The following is a 17,503-nucleotide window of genomic DNA, read 5'->3' as shown; positions in this document are numbered from 1 at the left end:
GTGTTTATTCATCTGCTCTGTTGTGCAAAATCAAGTATTTGTACTTCTGTATTCTTCTCAATTCTCCCTTCGTGCTTGAATTTTAGTGCACTAGAAAAACCTTGGTGCGGTTTGCAGCAGCAAAAATGGTGTCATCAAAACTATGTGACTAAGTTTCCACTTGTGTTTTGCAAAATGTGCAACTTGTATAACGATTCACATGAAGAATCTTCTAATTCCCACAGTGTTAGCTTGTTTCCCATCACTTTTGGTTTGTATTAGGGAACTGAAAGTTCCTCAGAAAAAAAATACTTTTGTTTCTTTTCACATCGCCCAGCTATTACTGTGATAAGTTTAGTTCCCCTAAAGTTATTAAGAGAAGAAATTGAAACTAATGACGCATTCACAGTATTGCTGGCCTGTTCTGCAGAGCTGACCATCTCAGGAATATCTGGCATTCTAACAAATGATGGAGGAAATTTATATGAATACTGAGTATGACAAATTTGACAATGCAAAAAACTGCACAGGTAAGAAACAGAGTAGACATATTTTTATCATCAGTCATAACTATTTTCCACTTCATTAGTGTTTGTTTCTCTTTTCAGGTCCAAGGAACTATAAGAGGAGTTTCCACTCAGGTGTGATTCCCTGTTTGGGCCTGCTGAGTTTTTTCCTGCTAATCGGACTCATCACCCTTGGTGTTTACTGTGAGTCTGATTCTAACACTCATGAGCCCACATATGAACAGAATAAAATGTCTTGAACTTTGTATTTTGGATGGTTTCAGACCATGCTGAATGAACTGTGACACACACACACTCATACTCTCCCATAGAGTACACTATCATAAATATCAGTTTAAGAACATTTTTCATTGCCTACAGGCAAATTTGAAATACTTTAGTTTTGGTCTAAAAACTATAAAAATTTATGCACAAGCTTTTTTCTGTGTCTCAAAAACATGCATCTCCAATTATTTTAGTTCATGATTCAGCTGCAGATGTCTCAGCTGTGAGTAGTAAACTTTCTTCCATGACTGAGGAGAGAGACCTTCTTAAGGCAAGTCTGTCCACTACCAGAAACAAACTTTCCTCCATGACTGAAGAGAGAGACCTTCTTAAGGCAAATCTGTCCAGTACCGGAAACAAGCTTTCCTCCATGACTGAGGAGAGAGACCTTCTGCAGGCCAACCTTGCTGAAAAGGCAAATGAGTTGGAACGGCTTCAGAGTTTGTCAAAGCAGAGTGAGTATGTGTATTTCCTGTTGAAATTACTTGTGTGTGTTTGTAAAAGTTAATAATGAAAAACAAGGATTCACTTTCCAGGTATTGTGAAAAGTCCTTGTCTCTTTGTGCCTTAATGAATAGAATTTTTGAATTTTTATATTTAAATCTAAAATTTTGAGGATAAAGTTGAAATTCTGATGAATGAAGTTTAAATACTATTTCAATAATAAGGATGAAATGCCAAAATAACCTATCGTTTTTGTCAGGGAGTTTTTAATGTTTTATTTGATTATGCTTCAAATGTTATGTTATACTTATGTTCACATATTTCACCAGACACAGTTTTCTGTTGAAACAGGAAGCTGACCCTGTGACTCTGTGACATTTACCGCAAGAGATGAGTACAGAAATACACATCCGCAGAAGTTGACTTGCATTATCTTATTCTTAGAAATTGACTTGTAGCACACACACTTTATGACACACACACACACACACACACAGCTTACACACAGACAGCATCAGGACCTGCGTAACAGGAAATGTGATTATATTTGCATATTGACGATGTAACCTATAAAAGTAAACGAATACTGCAGTTCGGTGTGTCTCTCTGTCTGAGATTCACCCGTGCCGCACATTATCAATCTCAAGTGTCTCAGTGTTGTTTACTCACCTGACTGTTTGTTAACTGTAAATCTCTGACAGTTTTCAGTCAAACTGTTACTGCCTCTTCCTTACGGTGGGTCATGCTGGAAAGTCTCGTTGCCTCGCCACTGTTAATGCAGACCTCAGAACAGTTAAGGCATTGTTCATAACACAGATTCACAACAAAGACACTCAGATAATCAAAACTTTTTTTTCTTTTCAACATTAATTTAAGACGAATATCAAATAGTTTTCTACTTTTATCAAAATCGTACTGACTTTGGAAAGAGTACTACACAAAAAGAAAAGACATCTAGTTTAAAATCAAAACAACTACTAGCTAAGTATTTGAACAACTAGAAAAAGCACCTGCTATCACAACTAGAGATTTACAAGGTAAAACACAAACGCTATGGAGAGAGGGAACCGGGATGTCAGGTCAGGATGGAGATATCATAATCCCCACACTCCGAGACTGACACTCCAAGCCCCAAGAACAACTGGTGCATTCAAGGTGTGGAATATGAGAGCACCTGAAGGAGAAGAGTGTGTATGTGGTTTGTGGCCCAGCTGCAGGGGAGGGGTGAAGCAATGTGTTTATGGCGTGGTGTCAGATCAGTGCAGGTCATGATGATGGTCTCCATCATCTAATCATGCCTTCCCTACTTGAGTAGGTCGGCGGGACCTGACAAGAGAACTGTGAGGTGTGTGCCGATCTGAAGCTGGAAATCCATGCAGACGAAAGGAACAAGAAAAACACTGCAAATAAACATTTGAAAACTTGCAATGCTATGTGCGTCAGGTCCTTTTGTGTTACAAGAAGATCAGGGCTATGGTGGAAACCTGGACCCTCAGTGCCTCAGTGGCTGATTACCATTAGTATGTGAAGTACTCTCCAAAAGTCTATTTGAAGATGTGAATTTAGCATTATGCATAATGCCTACTGTAACCATCACTGAAACCACAGAGAGTTAGACAGACAGAAGTTAGCCCACTATGAGAACAGCTGAAAGGAGTGATGAAGAGAGGGGTTCCTAAGAAGTACAACTAGGTGTCCATACCTGACTAAAAACTGCGTGCCAAGCAAAGACTCACAGTCTTAGCTAACTGTTAGGAAAAAAAGCAGTAACTCAATACGGCAAGACCAGGCTGACCAACCTTTGCATCTCTTGGATTAACTGCAAGAAAGCCAATAAACTCAATGCCTCACAAATGGATCTTATAATGCCCAGAACCACCAGGACCCTAAGAGCCTTCATCAGGAATTCAGTGGAGATGTGGAGAACAACACTACAGGCCAACTTCAAGCAAACTGTACAAGTCATCATCAAGTGCGAGATTTACCAAAGAGATGCTGTGACTCCACTGCTATTCTGCATAAGCCTATGTAGTCGGAAGGTAACAAAGAGAGGGAAGGTAGTTAGAAATGAGGGGATTGCACTACCAGAAGTCAGTGCTGCAGACATTGTGGACCGCTACAAGTACCTGAGAATCCCACAGGAAAATGGGAAACACGAAGAGGCCTCTTGGAAAACCGCAACCAAATAACTGCAGAGAGTAAGGCTTGTCCTGAGGAGTCAGCTGAACAGGAAGAACAAGATATAAGCAATCAAGCCTATGCCCTGCTGGTTGTCAGATACCCTTCTGGGATAATAAACTGGCCACAGGAGGAGATGCAAATGGAGAGTCCTCTTTATACACAGGGTTCAGTGCTAGGACCAATTCTGTTTACATTATACAAGCTTTCCTTAGGCAGTATCATTAGAAAGCATAGCATGCATTTTCATGGCTATGCATATGACACCTGACTTTATCTATCCATGAAGCCAGATAACACACATCAATTAGTTAACCTGCAGGGATGTCTTAAAGACATAAAGACCTGGATAAACTCTAATTTTTCTCCGTCTATATTGAGATAAAACTGAGGTTATTGTCCTTGGCCCTAAAAAGATTAGAAATACGATAGCTAACCAAATGCTTACTCTGGATGGCATTATTTTTGTCTCCAGTAACACTGTGGGGAACCTTGGAGTGATTTTTGACCTGGATATGTCCTTCAATCCACATATTAAATAAATATGTAGGACTGCTTTTTTTCAAATGTGAGGCTGAAAAATATGTGAAAAGTGTGGTGTGTAACACTGGTAACTTAGATCTGTCACATCCTTCATCAAAATGAGCACACAAACAATTTGGTTCTAGTGCTTTCACAATTTTATTTTATGACACAATTTGTTTTATCTTGATTCTCCAGCAGGACATGTGATGTTTAGTTGATCTAACTGACAAAATATGTTAATATAAAACTAATTTATATTAACATAATAAGTAATAGGTACTGTTAATAACTATTAAAACTACTGTTTGATGTTTCTTGTTTGATGTTTCTTCCAGAAAAAACGTGTCCCACAGGATGGAGCATATTCAGTGGTAGTTGTTATTTCCTCTCTGTAAGATCTGGTAACTGGGGTGAAGCTAGACAGGACTGTAGAGGCAAAGGGGCAGATCTGGTGGTGATGAAGAACTCTGAAGAACAGGTACAGTATGTGTATATATATATATATATATATATATATATATATATATATATATATATATATATATATATATATATATATATATATATATATATATATATATATATACTACCAGTCAAACGTTTTAGAACACACATTTTTTCTAGTTGTTTATTAAAAATTATGCTATTTAATGTCTCATTGTAGTCTTAAATGAAAGCATAGCACAAATAAGCAATTGAGTGAAAAAAGAAATCACAGAATCAAAATGTATTCTAAACTCTAGACTCATCGAAGTAGCCTCATTTGGCAGATACAACAGTTGAACACACCCATGTAGGGCTGTACGATATGACCAAAATCTCATATCCCGATATAAGACATTTATCATCCAACGATATAAATCACAAAAATGTAACATTTTCTGTAAATTCTGTGAAGCTCGGGCAACCCGACTTGGGTGAAGTGTTTTCAGCTGGACTGACTGTTGCAAAAGTTGAAACGGCCGCAATTTTCTTTGTATTTATTACACAACGTGCTGCTGGCAAGAGCCTGTTCTAAGGTTTATTTTTTTAGCACCTGACGGCTCTTTTTAGCTTCTCATCTGTAAACACTCTGCATACTATTTCATGTGATTCATTTTGAAAAATCTCAATAGGATCTTCAGCTTTATTGTGAAAGGTTTATGTGGAAAACAAACAAGCAGACGGCAGAGCCACGTGACGGTTTTACCCATGTTGTTGCTAACTACAACGCATAAAAACAGTCGGTTCTCCGTCCGTAGTGTGGTTAATTTAAATATAAGTGAAAGAGAGAACTTTAAGAAACCATCAAAATGATAAAATATTGCCGTTAACAGTTTATTTTGCAACACCACAAAACAAGCGATAGCATAATTTGAAACAATAGACGTTTTCATATTGCCATCCGATCCACATCGTTATATCAAACAGGCACTTGTAGGTGCTTTGCTTTCACTCTTCTGTCCAGTTCATCCCCAACCAGCTTTATGGAGTTTAAGTCTGCAGACTGTGCTGGCCACTCCATGTTTTTAAGTTTACCATCATGTTATTTTTTATTGAGGTAGTTCTGGGATAGCTTGGACTCATGTTTTGGATCGTTATCTTGCTTTAGGATGAACCCCTGACCAACTAGGTGCATACCAGAGGGTATTGCATGGCACTGCAGAATGCTGCAGTATCCGTTTTGGTTCAGGGTGCCTCTCAATCTGTACTTTTCTGTGAATGTACATATGACTTATTGAAACCTCAAGTCTGCTTAGATAAATATTTTATGCAGTCAGCCAGCTAACGACGGAACAATCAGAAACGTGATGTGTGGAGGCAGAAAAAGACAACAGAATGTAAAAAAGCAGAAGATGAATGTGATGTACACACTGGTTCTCCACCTTGATGTGACATGTGTTAGTTTTCAGGTTCCTGTTAGCTCATTGCACTGAAGGAAAAAATATTTACCTGATTGTGAGAAATGTGTCAAAGAAATTGAGAATTTTCTTCAAAAAAACAGCACACCCTAAATTCTGTTTAAAAAATAAACAAATTTTTTTTTGCATGTTAAACAGAACTTTCTCGCTACAATCATCAACGATAACACTTGGATTGGTTTGACTGACTATGGAATGGAGGGACTGTGGAAATGGGTAGATGGAACTCCACTCACTCTGGCGTAAGTCTTTACTGTGGTTCAGTTTATTACTTTTACTGAATTTCTAGCAGATGTTTTCTCATGAACATAGAGCTTATATGTCAGTAGGTCTGTGAAGGTTCTCAGTCATCCAGGTCATCAGCATGTGCCCAAAAGAAGTCAGTACAATCCATCTTTAAAGTTCTGCTCTTATTTTGGCTCATCCTACTGACATGTAGTCTAAGGAAATTGGAAAGAAAAGTGTCTGGACTTCTTTGAGTTGCTTGAAGACATTTCACCTCTTATCCGAGAAGCTTCTTCAGTTCTAAGGTCAAATGGTGGAGAGTCCCAGATTTAAACCCAGTTGGAGTTTCCCCCCAAAGAGGGACAAAAGGACCTCCTGATGATCCTCTACCTAATCACATGAGCCAAGGTATGGAAATGGGTGTGGGTCACAATCAGCCAGGGTTTCGGGTGAGCTCATAGTGAAACCTGGCCCCACCCTATCATGTGATTTCCTGAGGTCAGATGGCCCAGGATGTGAGCGGGCGTTGAGGCGTCTGGGAAGAATCTCAAAACTGGATTATAGATGGCAGACAGTTGGTGTCGTAAACCCCCGCCTCTGTTCAAAGATGGTCGCTCACAGTGGACATAGATGCTTCTTTCACTCCTCTTTCAAACCATCTATCCTCTCTGTCCAAAATGTGAACATTGGCATCCTCAAAAGTGTGACCTTTGACCTTTAGATGCAGATGGACTGCTGAGTCTTGTCCTGTGGAGGTGGCTCTTCTGTGTTGTGCCATGCGCTTGTGAAGTAGCTGTTTGGTCTCTCCAATGTAGTCCCCCAAAGCGCTTTACATATCCAGTCATCCACCCATTCACACACACATTCACACACTGGTGATGGCAAATCTGGGACTCTCCACCATTTGACCTTAGAACTGAAGAAGCTTCTCGGATGAGAGGTGAAACGTCTTCAAGCAACTCAAAGAAGTCCAGACACTTTTCTTTCCAATTTCCTTAGACTACATGTCAGTAGGATGAGCCAAAATAAGAGCAGAACTTTAAAGATGGATTGTACTGACTTCTTTTAGGCACATGCTGACAGAAGAACTCAGTTATAATGTTTTAAATATTTCATGACATCTATCCATTTTCTCCTCTATTAAGATAGCACACATCTTTGGACTGTGGGAGGAAGTGACAGAGAACTCACATAGGCAGAGAAAATGCAAACTGCGCACAGAGAGGACTCTGGTAGCCAATAGATTTAAACCTAGGCAACAGTGCTAACCACCACATTAATACACTGCATTATTTTTATCTGGAATAGTGTGTTTGACTTTGCTGTACTCTGTGTAGGCTTATTTCTTCCATAACTATGTCCTAAGAAAAGCATTTGTTCACCTCAATTTTTCCTACAGCTAAAGAGCTGTAGAGTCAGGAGTGTCATATTTAATTTTTTATCCTCATTAAACACCTTTATTGTTAATTGTCCTATCAGGAACTGGGCAAAAAATGAACCCAATAATGGAGGCTCACGGCATGGTGAAGAAGACTGTGTGCATATAAGAGCTGCAGACCAGAGGACTTGGAATGATATTTCATGTACAGCTTCTATGAAATGGATCTGTAAAAAAATACCATAACACCATTTTACATCGAGACCATATATTTTTACATGCTTTGAAATTTTAGCTATGATTGTTATTCTATTCTGAATTTCATTTTAATGATGAATTCTATTCTCACTATAAATAAGTGCAACTTTTTAAATCTGCAATATTACATTAACGGAAAAATTAGCCAATGTTTGTATTTCTTGTTACAACATTTAATCAGCAGCCAGTTTTTAATTCAGAGAATCAAACACAGTCGTTTATTAGTAAACACACAAAGATTGTAGTTTCTAAAGTGCTGGGGGGGGGGGGGGGGGAGCCTGCAGACTACTTTACTTCAGTTACTTCAGTTTACTTCACTGGTGTCTGTCAAAAAGGCAACAATTTCAACAGAGAATATAAAAGAGTATGAGAGAATATATTTTAAAATAATGCTGACAAACTATTGCTTTGCTTTTAAACGGAAAATCTTTAAATCTGAAGTTGTTTGTTTTGGTTTTGTTTGTTTATTTTTGGTATAACATTGTCCACAATCTAGCGCCTCTTGAACAGTTTGAAATGACAAGCGCTTCCACTAGAGGGTGCTGTTGTGTTAAATGTTAGTGAACACCATTTGGAAGAATGTTGTTGTTGTTTTTTTTACTCTGTTATTTCTGATCATTTTTATGCACTTTTCATATGAGCAACATCATTCTCAAGTCTCTACTGTCAAAAAAGTTAAGGCTTTTCACATGACATAACACAGACTCACTTGTGCAAGAGATGATAAAATAATGAAAACCATCTCAATCATATGTCAGGATATAAAGTGAGTCAGCAGTCAATTTGACTCTGTGTTTAAAGAATTAAAACATTTCACCATCGTTTTAAGACTTAGACACAAATGCTTTTATAATTTAACCAAAACATTACTGACTGGTAAGCATACTGCAAAAAAAAAAAATGTAGGTCTAATGTAGAGCAAAAAAAAAAAATCAGACACAAAAATGTAATGTGCATTTATTTTTCATTTACAGTTTTTGCCCGTTGCCTGAACACATTTTGCAAAACTTTGCTCATTGTGCCAAAACCCTAAACACAAGTAAACATGACACAACACTGGGAAATATACCATTCACATCTGCACCAAATTGAAACTCTACTCTCAAAACCTAAACTCTGCTATCAAAACCTAACATTCCTTTGTCAAAATGTAACTCTGTTGACAAAATGACACATACTTGCATCATATGCAAACACTTACAGAGCAGGGGGAACACACTAGTCTACTTTATATAAAGCACTGCAGTCTTTGATTTCCATTGTTCATTCAGAAGGCATATTGGTACATATTCAGCTCGAAGTCCTTTGACCCTGTCACTGTTCCTCTCAAATGGGACTCTGTAGAGCTGCTTCATGGTGATGCTGTGTTTTCCCAAGATGCGTCTGATGGTGGTGATGCTCACATGGTTTATGTTGTTGAACACTTGCCTGTCTGCAAGTATTTGCTTTCGTAGCTGGTGGAGACGGATGGCATTGTCTGCCCTCACTAGGTCCACAACGGCAAGTTCCTGCCGTTGTGTGAACAGGCGTTGGCGTCCTCCCCCAGAAGGTCTTCGAGTCATTCTAGAGAAATACAACCACATATTGTCATCGGTTTGCTTATTTTTCTTACAGTACTTTACTGTATATACTGTATCATCCACTGTACAACACTGTACTTCAATATAAGTAATCATGGTATGTTTCACAGAAACTACCACTTTGGCTGCAAAAGGAGCATTAGCACCCTGCAGTACGCTGTACACTTGATATGGTAACTGTAGAACAGTACTATAAAACCATCTGAGTGGAGTAGAAGGCAGTGAGATGAAGACAGACCTGTTTTCTAGTTGGAATTTTCTTATTACAGATGCCACTGTGAAGCGGCTTAGATGTGGGTGGACTCTCTGCCCAGCTTCCCTCATAGTCAGGCCGTGGTTGATGACATGGTCCACCAAAGTTGCTCTTATATCATCAGAAATATGGGTCCGTGCATGGCCTCTTTGACCTCCTCCTCCTCTTCCTCTTGCTCTCCCTCCATCCATGCTTGCAAAGTTCTTGAAATGGCTAAACTGAGGGCTTTTTGTGGTTGGCTAATTGGTGTTCAGTTTTGCAAGTAAGTGCCTTCAGGTGTATATTTGAGTGGTTGCAATTACCCGATGTGTTTTGTATTTTGGATACATGTGTTTTCCAAATGGCACCCTGAAATTTCATTTTTGAACGAAGTGTCTTATGTATGAAATAGAGTGTAGCATGCAGGACCATGTGTGTTGCATAAAGGAGTAAGTGTGTTGCATAATTGCAACCAGAGTGCAAAGCAGCACTTTTGTTTAAGGTATGGGTACATGTGTTTGAGGTATGGTAACAAAAGCTTCAAGTTGTGTTACTTTAGTCTAAGCATGGGTTTATAGTGTTCAAGCAACGAGCAAAAACTGTAACAGAAGGAAGACATCTCTACAGCTAATATCTCCCAAAACTGGGCAACTCACACCAAAACAATTTAAGCGGATAAACAGCAGGCCAAAAGAAAATGTGTGTTACGGCGGGGTACGCTAGACCCAAAAGCAGACAGTGAGAGAAACTGAACTTTAAACAAAAGCGAGCCTTTATTTGGGCTGATGGCAGGAGTAAAAACAAAAGCTAAGGCAAAACAATGACAATATGTACAGTTGATTTTGATGCGAGCTGTCCCTTTAATGCTAACCTCAAACCTGGTTTCAACAGAACTGAAACATGCAGTCATTTTCAAAGCATTTTAAAAAGTAAACAGTCCTTATGAAATCTGATGTAACAGACAACTAAACCATCAGAAAATTAACTTGATGACAGCTCACTATATCGATGAATGCATCAAATCCTTCAATGACAAATAAAAAAAGACAGAATATATGAACTCAGGGATAATTATAACATTTACATCTGTAACCATTAGTACTCCCATCAAGTTCAAATGATGTGCATTTCAAAGTAATTGCTGGAAAGGACAAACTCGGTGCAAAATTCAGGATAAGAACTGTCAGTGCATGGTACTTCAAGGGTAGCTCCACAGGTGTGAGCAACAGGCTTTCTGTTGAGCCCAGTTTCAGCATTAAAGCACGTGAGAATTTTGTCAACACAGATGACGGAAGACCCAGTGCAGAAGTGCAGGAGTTTTTCAGCTCTGGTTTCATCAGCATTTTTGACATAATGCTGAAGATGGTTAAAGGTTGTCTGTTCTCTCTGAGATAGCATCAATTTTGTTGTTTCGAATAGCTGATTCACTCTTTTTCCTGTGGCCTTCTTTGTCACAAACAGAGACTTTTTCTCTCTTGTCTGACAGTTTAAGCTGCAGACATGCCATGGTTGTGGAGAAGAAATCCATTATATACTATGGCAGTGTTGGGAAGTAACAGAATACATGCACCAAAGTTATGTATTTAAAATACAAAATATGAGTAACTTTTCTGTTACAGTTACCATTTAAAAAGGTGGTATTCAGAATACAGTTACTTTGTTGAAATAAATGGATTACACGGCGGTCTTTCCTGTTTCATATGTTCGGCTATGCCCTCTCTATTTTTGGTAATTCCACGCCGGTGGAAACGCAAACAAAACACGCATTAAGAGGTTCTGATACCTGTGTCTCAATCTCGCAGCCTATGTCACCTCTACTTGCATAAAACTCAATGAGAGTAACGTATTCTGAATTCTGAAGTGGCTGTTTAGTCTCTCCAATGTAGAGGTCTGAGCATTTCTCGCGACACTGTACATCATACACTACGTTGTCAAGTTTGTGTTTGGGGGTTTTGTCTTTGGGATGAACCAGTTTTTGTCTGAGTGTGTTGCTGGGTCTGAAGTAAGCTGGGATGTCGTGCTTGGAAAAAACTCTCCTGAGTTTCTCTGATAAACCTGCTACATAGGGGATGGCAATTTTGTTCCACTTGTTCTTCTTATCCTCCTTAGTTGGTGCCTGATCTTCTTTTCTGTGCATCTTTGCTGACTTGATAAAAGCCCAATTAAGATAACCACATGTTTTAAGAGCTTTCTTTACATGTGTGTGTTCCTTCTTTTTCTCTTCAGGCTTAGAAGGAATATTTTTGCCTGGTGTTGTAGGGTCCGGATTACTCCACGTTTGTGTTCCAGAGGGTGGTGGGAGTAAAAGAGGAGGTACTAGTCTATATGTGTCTGTGAATGTGTATGTGTGGGCTTCCGGTAAACTTTAATGTTGAGGTTTCCATTCCCTTCAATGTGCACGGCACAGTCCAGGATTGGCAAACAGTTATTCTTTGTGTCTTCCCTGGCGAACTTTATGTTTTTATCCACAGCGTTGATGTTTGCAGTGAAGGATACTTCTTGAGTTTTGATTTTGACCCAGGTGTCGTCCGCATATCTGTAGCAGTGGCTGGGCCAATTTGTTTCCCCTCTCTGATATGTTTTTATATACATTAGGGGTGGGCGATATAAACGATATACGATAAAAACGATATAAATTTGGCCAACGATAGAGATTTTGACTATACCGCTCTATCGCGATAGCGCATATTGATGATGTCATCAAGCTGCGCCTGTTTTGGTCGAAAGTAGTGATGGTAAATTTGATTCTTTTTACTGAATCGAGTTTTAATGAGTCACTCACCAAAGTGAATCTGGTTTTTTGAGTCATTTGATTCACTGAGTCAGTTGACCAGAGAGTGCAAAAATGTACATTTTCATGTATATCCTACTGCTAAGATGAGTGATTCTAAAACTAAAACTATTTTATAGAGCAAAAAACAGCAAAAACATTTCTAAAACTAAGCAATTTCCTATCAAAATTGCTTAATAAACATTTATTTTGTTTATTTTTATTTTATTAGTATTTTCGTTAAATGTGTCAAATATATATTTTCTCATCTAAATGTCCACTGAGCTGTGAGCCAGGGGGCGGTAATGCGCCTTAACATTGGTTGCCAACCAAGAAGAAGAAGAAGCTGTGAGCCAGGAGGGAGTGGGTTAGTGAGTCCTGAGTGATTCGTTCGCTCTATGGCTGTATCCCAATTCAGGGTCTGCAGCCTTAAAGGCTGCATTTTAAGGCCGATTACGTCACAGCGGCGCGCCGAAGGCTGTCCCAATTTGAAGGCTGCTCGAAATGCGGCCCTCAAATGCGTCCTTCATTTCCCTGAATTTTAAGGATGTTTTTTTTTATTTTTATTATTATTATTTGCACAGAAATGTACAACAATTATGGCAATCTCTACAAAGATTCTATTTTCCCAACATGAAATAGTATCAGAAAAGGCTGAATTCCAGCATATAGGCTGTATCCCAATTCAGGGTCTGCAGCCTTAAAGTACGCAGCCTCAACGATCCTCAAGGGCCGCGCACTCAAAGACCGCTAAGGCCGGAAGTGCGAGGCTTGTGAAATGGGATGGTCTAGCCTCCGTTGTGCTGCCCAGGTTGCCTAGCAACCATGATACTAACAGCTGGAAACGTGTCATACAACTTTGTGTGACAGAAATGAAGGAGAAAATCTTTTGTTCATTTGTTTGTTTGTTTCTACATGAGCTTTGATCATTCTCTGTAAGATTAAGGTCAGCTATTGAACGGCGTATATTTTAAAGTAAAGGCTTTAAAACAAAGTTAGTACAAACGTCACTAATGTCACATAACTTTGCCGACATGTGGCCAACAGTAATGTTTTAATGTTCTTCGTTATTAAACATTTGCACATAAATAAGTGACATAATATTTGTTAGATTTGTATTGTTCATTGTCATTTATGCTTAGAAATATTTAACCATATATGCTTAGAGGTGTATAATCATTTGTAGATTGAAAGAATGTCTCATCCTAGGAGGTCTGTAACAGCTCTGTGTAGCATGAAGGGGGAGTGCGTTCACTCCCTCTACAGAGTGTTCTGGCGTAGATCACACCTCCTAGGAGAGGTCGTATCTTCTCTTGTTGATATATGGTATAGCAAACACACGTATATCTGTTTAAGTATAAGAGCCTTTTGTTCAGATGGACCCGCTCCTGGCACCAGCGTTTGGGGAGTCTTCACAGGGTCACACCTTGACCTCACACACACACACACACACACACACACACACAGTATTCTTTGTTCACATGTATACCTATGTAGACGTCATATGTTAATGAACCTATGCATATTCATGTAACCTCAATAAAAGAACAGTGGTACGGGAGAGCGGACGAGAGCAACTGGGGTCAGGCGAGGGAACGGCGCCTCTTCGGTTTTCTCCCGTGCACGAATAACATGAAGAACTTTGCCTACTCGTGTCTTGCTTTGCAGTGTAATTATATTGTCTTCAATTTATTGTCACATCACATGTGCAGGCACACTGGCACAGCACATGCGAGTGAAATTCTTGTGTGCGAGCCCCACAAGCAACAGAGATGTGCAAACACAACAACACAAACGAGCAAAATACAAGAATGGCCAACCTGAAACTAATAAATATATGTACAATATATAATAGTGTATGCATTTCTGGATGTGTATACTAAATATTTTCCTACGTGTGTGTGTGTGTGTGTGTGTGTGTATACACATTTTTACAAATTAAATAGTAAAAAAAAAAAAAAATAATAATAATAATAATAATAAAATATATAAAATATACAGAGTTGAATATGTGCAAAACAAGTGGCATTTATATACAGTATGGAGTGCATAATGTTGAAGTTCCAGTAGTGAAGCTGAGGTGTCTATGACGTATTCAGCAGTCTGATGGCCTGATGGAAAAAGCTGTCTCTCAGTCTGCTGGTACGGGACCGGATGCTGCAGAACCTCCTTCCTGATGGAAGCAGTCTGAACAGTTTATGGCTGGGGTGACTGGAGTCCTTGATGATCCTCCCCGCTTTCCTCAGGCAGCGCTTCCTGTAGATGTCTTGGAGGGAGGGAAGCTCACCTCCAATTATCCGTTCAGAGCACCGCACTACTCGCTGGAGAGCTTTGCAGTTGTAAGCGGTGCTGTTGCCATACCAGGTGGTGATGCATCCAGTGAGGATGCTCTCAATGGCACAGTGATAGAAGGTCCTGAGGATGCGGGGGCTCATGCCGAATCTTTTCAGTCTCCTGAGAAAGAAGAGGCGCTGCTGCGCCTTCTTCACTGTTTTGTTTGTGTGTACTGACCACGTAAGATCCTCAGCCAGATGTACTCCAAGGAACCGGAAGCTGCTCACTCTCTCCACAGCAGCGCCGTTGATGGTGATGGGGGTGTGTACTTCTCTGCACCTCCGGAAGTCCACTATCAACTCCTTTGTCTTTGCGACGTTGAGGGTGAGATGGTTGTCTTGACACCAGTGGGTCAGGGCGCTGACCTCCTCCCTGTAAGCCGTCTCATCACCGTTGGTGATAAGACCCACCACTGTAGTGTCGTCCGCAAACTTCACAATGATGTTGGAGCTGTTAGTGGCTGTGCAGTCATAGGTGTAGAGTGAGTACAGGAGAGGGCTCAGTACACACCCCTGTGGAGCACCAGTGTTCAGTGTGATGGGGGATGAGGTGATGCTGCCCAGTCTGACCACCTGGCGTCTGTCAGACAGGAAGCTAAGGATCCAGCTGCAGAGGGAGCTGCTCAGTCCTAGATCCTGCAGTTTCCTGTCCAGCTTCGAGGGAACGATGGTATTGAATGCTGAGCTGTAATCTACAAACAGCATCCTCACATACGTGTCTCTCTTCTCCAGGTGTGACAGGGCAGTGTGTAGTGTCAGGGCTATGGCATCATCAGTGGACCTGTTGTGGCGGTATGCAAACTGTAGAGGGTCCAGTGAGTCGGGTAGTGCAGAGCAGATGAAGTCCCTGACCAGCTTCTCGAAGCATTTGCTTACGATGGGGGTCAGGGCTACAGGTCGCCAGTCGTTCAATGAGGAGATGGTGGAGGATTTGGGTACAGGGACGATGGTGGCCATTTTGAAGCAGGCTGGGACTACAGACAGAGAGAGGGAAAGGTTGAAGATGTGTGTGAACACTCCAGCCAGCTGAGCCGCGCATGACTTGAGGACGCGGCCGGGAATCCCGTCCGGACCAGTAGCTTTGCGCGCGTTCACCTTCCTGAAGCACTTCCGCACATCCTCCTCAGACACAGTGTGCGCACTGACGTCATCCGCGGTACGCACACTGTCCGGTCTCATGGTGTTCGCTGTGTCGAATCTAGCGTAGAATACGTTTAGATCCTCACACAGGATGGTTTCCCTCTAAAGTCTGTGATCGTGTTTAGTCCCTGCCACATACTCCGAGGGTTGTCAAACTGTTGCTCCACCCTGTCCCTGTACTCACGTTTGGCTGCTTTGATCGTCTTCCGGAGTTGGTAATGTGCGTGTTTGTAGTCCGATGTGTTCGCGGAGGCAAAGGCGGTGTTCCGTGCCGCGCGAACATCTCTGTTAATCCAGGGTTTTTGATTTGGGAAGGATTTAACTGTTCTGGATGGGACGACATCTTCCACGCATTTCCTGATAAATCCACAGACTGAGTCTGTGTACTCATCAATGTCTCTGGCGGCCACGTGAAACATTTCCCAGTCCGCGTGATCAAAACAGTCCCGCAGCGCAGACTCCGATTGGTCCGTCCAACAGTGCACCGCCCTCCGGGTTGGAGCTTCCTGTTTCAGCTTCTGCCTATAGGCGGGCAGGAGCAGGATGGAGCAGTGATCTGATTGGCCGAATGGGGCGCGGGGGAGGGCTTTGTACGCATCCCGGAAAGAGGTGTAACAGTGGTCGAGTAGCCGGTTTCCACGTGTGTTAAAAAGGATGTGTTGATGGAGTTTTGGTGAGACTTTCTTCAGGTTTCCCTTATTAAAGTCTCCGGCTGTGATAAACGCTGCCTCTGGGTGTGCGGTTTCCTCACTGCTGATCACGCTGTACAGTTCCCTGAGTGCACGGTCAGTGTCGGCTTGTGGGGGTATGTAAACAGCCGTAATAATCACTGCTGTAAATTCCCTCGGTAGCCAGAATGGCCGGCACTTAATCATCAGGTACTCCAGGTCCGGTGAGCAGAAGGATTTGACCGGGTGCACGTTCGCATAATCACACCAGCTGTTCGAGGCTGATATTACACGCTAAGCAACACCGAGTAAGTTTAGAGTCCAACTCTATAACTGTACGTCTTCGCCGCTCAGTGGGGCGTTGTCCGTGGCCGCTCAGTGGGGATAAAATTGTTTGTACGTCTTCGCCGCTCAGTGGGGAGTTGTCCGTGGCCGCTCAGTGGGGCTAAAATTTGCCGTCTAAGTGGGGCGATGTACAAAGCCGCTCAGTGGGGTTTTTTGTACAGAAGCATTAAGTCGCAGAGTTGCGCAGTTCGAACTTTTTTTTGTTCGCCGTCTTAGTGGGGCGAAATACAGACCGCTGTGTGGGGTACTGTAGTGAGTTCTCCACCGCTCAGTGGGGTGTTGAGAAGTTCCGCAGGGTCCAGATTGTGCTGGACAATAGGCCTATTTTGTGTTGTTGTCATTGTTGTCATCGTCGTTTTTGTTGTTGCTGTGTGTGAGTGTGTGCGGAGCAGAACACGTGGTCTGTGACACCGACTGTTGTTATTATCATGGGTTTCTAAGCAACCAAGAGTGAGTCGGAGGGAGACAGACGTTTGTGCTGGACTTTGCTCCTGGCAGCACAAAGTATTTAAATAAAGATGAGAGAGAAGTTTTCAGAAAACACACCAGCCTTGAAGAGCGTGTGGAGAAGGCCTGCCACATCAGCAGCACTTGAGATGTGCTGTGGTGAATGGCTTTCCCCCACCCCCTTGCTGACACAAAATGTTAACTCTTTAGCTTGCCCTGATCGACAACAGCCTGTGTGCCAGACCACAGACGTAATTGAGGTGGATAGTTGTTAAAAGTAATCTACATTAAGCTTGTGGTTGCTCAAAT

The 17,503-nt window shown here is 41.3% G+C and overlaps 1 protein-coding gene and 1 pseudogene across 1 annotated transcript; one reads left to right on the top strand and one right to left on the bottom strand.

Annotated features, from left to right (window-relative positions):
* Positions 1-419: 419 nt before the first annotated feature.
* Positions 420-7,906, top strand: LOC147310884 (uncharacterized). The gene is made up of 6 exons (XM_086266788.1): positions 420-509; positions 588-689; positions 965-1,225; positions 4,253-4,395; positions 5,957-6,060; positions 7,523-7,906. The coding sequence occupies exons 1-6, from the start codon at positions 446-448 to the stop codon at positions 7,665-7,667; spliced, it is 819 nt and encodes a 272-aa protein (XP_086122914.1). The 5' UTR covers positions 420-445; the 3' UTR covers positions 7,668-7,906.
* A 2,182-nt stretch (positions 7,907-10,088) lies between these two features.
* Positions 10,089-12,899, bottom strand: LOC147310883 (uncharacterized; annotated as a pseudogene).
* Positions 12,900-17,503: the final 4,604 nt, after the last annotated feature.

Source organism: Aulonocara sp. 'chitande type north' Nkhata Bay, linkage group LG16 (assembly GCF_057382095.1).
Source record: "Aulonocara sp. 'chitande type north' Nkhata Bay isolate Kocher_YH1m ecotype deep benthic linkage group LG16, A_spYH_male_GT1.1, whole genome shotgun sequence".
In the NCBI taxonomy this organism is placed as follows: domain Eukaryota; kingdom Metazoa; phylum Chordata; class Actinopteri; order Cichliformes; family Cichlidae; genus Aulonocara; species Aulonocara sp. 'chitande type north' Nkhata Bay.
Note: the sequence above shows the minus strand (reverse complement) of the source record. Positions and strands in the feature narration are given on the sequence as shown.